A 7513-nucleotide genomic window follows, 5' to 3' on the forward strand; every position below is an offset into this window, starting at 1 on the left:
GAGTGTGAGGAGTCCTCCCTCTGAGGGGGAGGGAGCAAGAGGGACAGTGTTTGATGAACAGAGCGTAACCCCTAATTCGTGTGCCTGTGTGCTGCTGGGGCAGAGGAGGGAGTGGAAAATCAGGACTGAAGTTAAGTCCTGGAAGAAGGGAGAGGTGGGAGGAAAGTGTTTCAAATTGTAATAAATATAATTAATTTCCCCAAGCTGAATCTCTTTTGCCCATGACAGTAACTGGTGGATGATCTCTCCCTGTCCTTATCTCAATCCAGGAGCCTTTGGTTGCATTTTCTCTCCCCTGCCCAGCTGAGGAGGGCAGTGATAGAGTGGCTTTGGTTGGCACCTGGCCAGCATCCACCCCTCCACAGTAGGAAAATACAACCTCTACAAACATTAGGCAAAGGAAGAAATGGAAGACATAGGTTACAAAATATTTTCAAATTTCTGTAGAGGCATTTTGGTGTGATCTTGGGACTTTTAATTACTAATTGGTAGTATAAATGATACACATTGTTTCAGACTTAGCTATGTTACAAAAAAAGGTTACTTAGGTAAAATATAGATGTTAATATCTAACAAGTTAGCTTTGTTAAATTTTACCAAAAAATCTACAAAAAGGTAGATTGTAAAATATACCTTTTCCTTCATCATTTCTGATCCATTCAAAACAATTTCCCTAGTGTTACCATCATTTGCACAAGCAAGTGAGCTATTTCAGTTAATTCAGACGAGGACAAATAAAAAGTTTATTTTTAAAAAAAACTTCAAAACCAAATAGTTCAGTGCTGGACAACTTCATTTACATAACACAAAGTATAACTAGGACTACAAGCATGCACTTGTGGTATTGTATCTACCAGGAGCTACAGTGCTGTAATCACTCAGTCAAGGTGTGTGCACAAGAAAACCCAGCAAGAGCAGACACCACCTCCAGTGCAAACAAATGACATTTACATAACTCAATTGCTTAAATAACCACTTCCTGTAAAATTGAATGGCAAGTGAATGAGTCATTCCACAAATATGAATTCAGCACTAATGTTTCAAGCCACCAAGCACAATGATGCTCACCAAAGGGTTGGGTTTAAACTGTCCCCAAAATCCCAGTGTGTTTGTGAACTGACCTGCAAGCCATGGCCTGAAGCAAATATGAGGCTACACAAGACTTGCATTATTGGTATGGTAAGCATAACCCTCATTTTCCAGATTTCATGTAAATTCGTTTTAATTTACATTAATGTTCTGTCATGGCCAGCACAACCTTGAAATGCTCATTGTGCCACAAACACTGTATTTGACTGATGTACAGCACTTGGTGTCCAACAAACCAGTCAGCCAAGATCATACACCACCCCAAAAATTTCTTCAAGCTTAATCAGCAATTTAAGTTCAAATCAGAAACAAACCTACAAGCCAATCTGCCATGCAGCTCTGTAAGTCTCAACAGAAGTAAAAAATGAATTAACCAAAAGCATCTACACTATTGAGACTCATATTTTCCTGAAAGCTGCTCTGAATATATAAGGATATATATTAGCACTGCTAATATATCAAAGTGATTTTTAATTGTCTTTATTTTGCAGAGTTGGGATCCAGATTTGGCAAAGACTGCGAAAGGCTGGGTAAAGAAATGCGTATTTAAACATAATATATACCTCAAAGAGCGAGGGAAAGTTCACCCCAGATTTCATACTGCTGGAGAAAACCTCTGGACAGGCTCAATTTCTGCCTTTACTGTGAAAGGAGCCATCACCTCTTGGTACAATGAGGTCAAATACTACACTTACAATGCCAATCGGTGCAGTAAAGTATGTGGCCACTATACACAGGTAGGCATTGCATTTCTCCATCTAAACCATGAGCCAGCTTTGCCATTTTGAATCAAAAACTCTACTTTTCTGTTGAGATTCAATGAACTTCCAGGTTGTATAGTCTTACTATATGTCTATGTGCACCAGATGTTCTTATTTTTCCATTTTGGGTTGGGTTTTTTTTGGAAGAAAATAGTTCAGCCATCAAACAGTCAGGTTAGCCAAGCAGTGCCCAAAAAACAGGCAATGGCAATGGCTGTGGGCTGCAGTGCATGAGTGGAATGAGGTCCCAGCTCTGTTAAGCAGACTTCAAATGCCAAGGACTGGAGAAGTACCATCATGAAAAGAGATGTCTGCAGTTCTGCAAACACCATGTGCACACTTTGTCCAACTGCTATTCCCAAAGGAAGTGGGCAAAGTGAGGAAAAGGAGTGCTGCTTCCATGCAAGCCTGCAACCACTACCCACAGCTATAGGAAAGCAGGACAGCTTGCAATAGCAGCTCTAGGGTTAAATTTTGACCTGAAGCTATTTAATTTTTTTTGCAGAGATATACATGTGCATCCAGGACTTGAGTAGATGAGGTAAAAGCTGGTGGGCTTTCCGAACTTGTGTGCAGGGAAGATACTTGGGTGCAGGAGTTGTGAGGGGTGACTGTTGCTCTTTGAGCTTGCTCTCAAGGACATTGCAAGAGTCAGCACCTGGAAGCTGCACAGAAGCACACCTTACCTGGTACTAAGGCACAGTGCTGTTGACCATGGTGTTTGTAGAGGAGCAGCCCATGCAGTTTCATGGGGGTAGAATGAAAATATAAGATAATTCTCACTGGGAGTTAGCAGTTATAGTGACTGTAGCTAGAAGATGTATATCTGCCAGCCTCAGGAGGTATCCTTGGGTCTTTATTGCCGGGGAACTCCTCATTCCTTTTCTTCTTCCCAACTGTGGAGAAGAGAATTTTCCCTGGGCACAATTACTGCAGTTACTACAAATCACTGCTCAGTCAGTGGCCCCCTGGGATGGGGAAGGTCCTTTTATTCAGTCCTTCACAGTCCACAGGAATTAAGTTGTCTATGGCTAGTGCCAGGAGCAACCTCTGCTCTGCCACTGCACTGAGAAGATCCTCAGGAGCCTGAGGATTGTCCCTTCTTCCCATAGCTGGCACCAAACAGGCATAAACGGAAAGAGCCAGACCTCCCCCTTTAAGTCAGTGGAGGCACAAATGTATTTATGTGCTAGGTTGCCAGGATCCTTCCATATTGCTCATGTAGTCAGTCATTGCTGCTGTTTTATCACCCTCAAGTACTGCTGTGCCCTTGTCTCCCCTCTGCTGCTGTCACAGGACTTACTTTTCCAGGACTGCAGCATTTGGCTGCACTCTGATAGGATGCTGGGTCCCACAGAAAAGGTTCTGGTAGAGAGAGGATCAGTAAGTGAAGTAATGGCCTTGCCTCTAGATTACCTTAGTCATGGCCATGATGTTAAAAGGCAGGACTGCAGCCCAGACACAATCCTCCTCCCTGCTCCTGCCATAATACCAGTGCCTTCTGGCAATTTGCTTTATGTCCCCACAGGATTTAGTAAAGGGGCAGCCAGCCCTCATAGGAGCTGTAGCAGATCATGCAACCTTTTCAGGTTTGAACTCAGCTCCCACAGCAGGAACAACAGAAGGCTAACGGATGAGCTTGAAACAAAGGAGATGAACTTCACCTTTCTCCTTTGCAAGAAAGGAAAACAACCTGTTAACAGCCAGTTATTTCTTATTTCAGCATCGTTTTGGCAAATACGTGGTGAATTGGGTAAAATAATCAGTCTTTTTTCAGAACAAACTATGATTTTGAGATCCATCACTGCTGCTTTTTCCTGCGAAGCCTGCCCAAGGAGTCCTCCTCATCTCATTTGTATGCCATAAAACAGAGGAGGGCAGGTCTTCTCCTAACTCTTCAGGTGCTGAATCAAAGCCTTTGTCACCAGTGTATCCATCTGTCTGTCTTTGCAGGTAGTTTGGGCTGCAAGCTACAAGGTTGGCTGTGCTGTCCACTTCTGTCCCAAGGTGGCATACACCACCATACGCAACGCAGCACACTTCGTCTGCAACTACGGGCCGCCGTAAGGTTTTTTGTTGCAAATATTTCACAGTGTTTGGGTCCCACCCCTTCCCTTCCACAACATGCAAATTTATTAGATCAGTCCATTTAGTCATGTTTTTTGTGGGAGGAAATGGTCTCCAAAATAGAGAAAGAGGTACACCTTTGTCCAACCAGCATTTTTTTATTTGCTAGCTAGGGCTATGTATTGGAGCCAAAAAGCAGTGAGACTGGAAGAAAGGATTAAATATAAGAGGTTGACATGAAAATACTGAAGTGATCATCTAAAAATTAATCCCTTGCTCCTGAGTGCCAAGATGGCCCCAGACAGTTGCCAAGGTGCAAGCCCAAAGTCTGAAGATACTCCCACACGGCCCAGAATTAAGGCCCTAAGTCAATGGCTTGGATAAACACTGAAGTGTGCAATGCTGGCAACCTGCAGTCTTAGCAGCTGAGGGCTGCTTATGAGGATAGGGCTGCTCAAAGCAAAATTTGATCCAGAGGTCTTTCATATGCATAGTATATCCAGCTAGGATGGATGTATTTTTCTCTTCTCCAGCTAATTAATGCCACCACGGTATAAATGCAGCTTTACATGCATACCGTGTTGGGCCAAGGCCAGGCCAACCCTTGAGCTCAAGCAAGTTTGACATTCCTTTTGCCTTTGCCTCATCCTTGGAAGAATATGTACCCCTGACTAGATACCTTGAAATGACACAGCTGCTGCTGCACCCAGAAGCCCCACATCCAAATGTGTTGTGCAGAAAAATCCCACTGGATTTCTTGCCCTGTGTTGGCATGGGGAAGAGAAGTGCTGCCCTGACCAGCACCCAGCAAAGCAGGCAGGGTGCTCTCTGGAGAGGCAAGGGGCTCTAGAGGGGGCTTTAAAGCTGGGCCCTTCCCTGCTGGGTGAGGACACTGCAAATGGGCAGTTGCATGCTAACAAGTGCAGTTATATCATATCCAGCTGCTGATTTTGAGAAGCAGCAGCTTCATTGCTTTATTTCAGCTCTGCCAAGGCAAGGCAAGATGCATACACAATTTCCTCAAGTGAACATACTCTTCAGCTTAGACCAAGCAATGAAAGCCTCACCTTGCTGAAAGTAATGAGGTTTTTTATCATGAAGTTTCATCTCCCTACTGAGATTTCATGCTTACAAAATCCCTCTCTGTGTTCATGGGCAGTTTGAGGCATGCTGTAAGTCTTGCTTTGGCCATGCTTTGAGCAAAGTGAAGCACTGAGCTGTGTTTGGTGCAGTATCAGCCTGGGCAGAGGTAGTTGGTCCCACTCACACCACTCGCAGAGGGAGGGAGCAGGGGAGAGACCCAAATCACTCCTAAAATACTAACCAACATATGGATGAAACCACCACCTATGAGAGATTCTCCAACACCAGAGCATCCCTCTTTGAGGCTGAATACACATGTACATATACAGTAAAAGAACTTGCTCATTTCCATAGCTAGAGCCAGCTATGAAAGTCTAGAGTCTCCATGCACACAAATTACTCAACTTTGAGACTGCTTTAATTCCCAGGTTTGCAATACTACTGTCTCCAGTTTCCTAAACAGCAAGGTGTCCCATTACACTTAACCTGTTCTTCTTCACTGCATGGCTTGGGCACAGGGCACTCAGACAGGACTCCTGAAAAAACCATCACTCTATCAACACAAGTGAAGCAAAACTCGTGTTAAAACCTAATTAGCAGTAGGTATTAATGTTCTGCCAAGGGCTGTTTGAGAGCAGTGTGATTTTCCTTCACAGTGGGAATTTCCCAGTGCGCCCGTACAAGACGGGAGATGCGTGCAGAGACTGCGGCGGCGAGCAGTGTGATAGCAAGATGTGTCGTAAGTAGAAGACAACCAGACATCCTCCACAAGCACATGTAGAAAGAAAAGAGCACACAAAAGATACTGGCAGGAGGCAGGCATAGCACTTTCCTGTTCCTAAATATAGGCTGAAAATCTGTAATCAGAAGCCAAGTGGGTAGTGATACACAGAGAGAGGTGAGGAGGGTGGAAAGAGCCTGTTTTCTACCCTGGGGAGTGATGGGACGGGGGTCTGCTCTTCAGGTGCTGGAGGGTGTGATACAGCAGATACGGTGGCTGCAGTTTAAGGTGTTATTACCCTGCCAGAAGTTACTACTTGCAGAAATGGAAAGCAGAGAATGGGATACCTGTCCCATCCTGGGGGCTCCAGGTTATTATATGATGTGTGAGCTGTGGCTTGAGCTGGGGCAGGTCCAAGTAAGCTTTGGCCTGCCATGCCTCTGCGGGTGGGGAGAGCAGCCGTGGCACTGCCAAAGCTGCTCACTCCAGTGAACATCAGCTAGGCCATCTGCCATCTGACATGCAAGAGCCTTCATGGAGATGCAATGCTCAGCCCAAGTCTGGCAGCCTTCCTGATATGCCTGCACTTGGCTTTTGCCTGAATGGAGTCAGGAGGGAAGGAGACCTGAAATTTCCATAAAGATAAGGTACTGTGCTGTGGACATTGGCCTGTGGGGAGCTGAGGTCGAAAGTTTCCCCAGCACTCAACCATTGGTGAACTAAAGGAGGGGGAAGATGGCATTTAAACACTAGTACCGCAGGAATGTGAGGGAGTCCTGGATTCACAGCGCTGTTTAATGTTGTAGGCTGAGGATCTCAAAACACAAGGCACAGGGCAAAAGCCAAAGTGATCTTGGGAAGCACACCTTGGGGGGTGAATCCTCTCTACACCAGCCACTGGTGGGAGGAGAAGTCAAAAAATTGTGATCAACCACTCCTCAGCATAGTCCTGAGAGTCACTGCAGGGGTCTGCCAGAGTCAGTGGATCTTTGCTTCTTCCTGAGAAAAAACACATCAGCTGTATCTATAAGCCCATTGTGATGCTCGCATTTCATTCCCTTTTGGCTAGAGTCAAATTGTTTCTAAATTATAAGTGTGCTTATGTTTATCTCTTTTATCTCTCCAGGAAATGCAGAGCGTGACAAAGTCATTGGTAAGTACCACTGGAATTACTGCTTCCTTTTGTTGCCCTTGCTGCAGTTATACTTGAAAACAAGTAAATTGCTTTGTTTACAGAGGATTCCAACTGGCATCCAGAGTGGGACAGACCTGCATGTGATGAGTTCTGCATCTCCGTTACTGCTTTAAGATCATTACTCCTAATACTGACATTTCTGGCCACCTGGCTGATACCCAAATACTGGTCTCTAGTACCTGCCAGTGGGTGACACACATGTAGAAGACCACAAGAGCACTTGGCTCTTCCACTTGCATAAGTTGCTGGCAGCAAAAACATTGGTAGAGACATTGTTTGCATCCACAGGTGATTTAGAAATACAGAAATAACATCTGCATTGCAGGTCATAGTTAAAAGCACTGATAAGCAGCTTCCTTATTGCTCAGAGCCAGTTAAAAGTTAAAATGGCTTTAGATACTAAAATTGCTTTAAAAGTTAAATAGTTAAAATATTTTTAAAGTGGAGCAGTGTGCTGGTGTTCTGGTAGGTACAGGAGCACATTGTCCAGGCAGCACACTAAGGTGCAGGCAGCTGCCCAACACACTTTAGGAAGGGCTGGAGAATGTCCAGCCCAGGAGCCAGGCCCTAGCCCACAGCCAAGTCACAGGCAGAGCA

General features: G+C 44.8%; 1 protein-coding gene across 1 annotated transcript in view; it reads left to right on the forward strand.

The window, feature by feature from the left end:
• LOC103614828 (glioma pathogenesis-related protein 1) overlaps positions 1-7507 on the forward strand; it is a 10909-nt gene extending 3402 nt beyond the window's left edge. Inside the window, exons 2-6 of the mRNA XM_008632819.2 lie at positions 1581-1826; positions 3804-3913; positions 5657-5739; positions 6848-6874; positions 6958-7507. Coding sequence (XP_008631041.1) covers positions 1581-1826; positions 3804-3913; positions 5657-5739; positions 6848-6874; positions 6958-7109 — 618 coding nt within the window. The 3' untranslated portion in view covers positions 7110-7507. The remainder of the gene's footprint in view (positions 1-1580; positions 1827-3803; positions 3914-5656; positions 5740-6847; positions 6875-6957) is intronic.
• Positions 7508-7513: the final 6 nt, after the last annotated feature.

The sequence above is a fragment of the Corvus brachyrhynchos genome, unplaced genomic scaffold (genome assembly GCF_000691975.1).
Source record: "Corvus brachyrhynchos isolate BGI_N302 unplaced genomic scaffold, ASM69197v1 scaffold32, whole genome shotgun sequence".
Lineage (NCBI taxonomy): Eukaryota > Metazoa > Chordata > Aves > Passeriformes > Corvidae > Corvus > Corvus brachyrhynchos.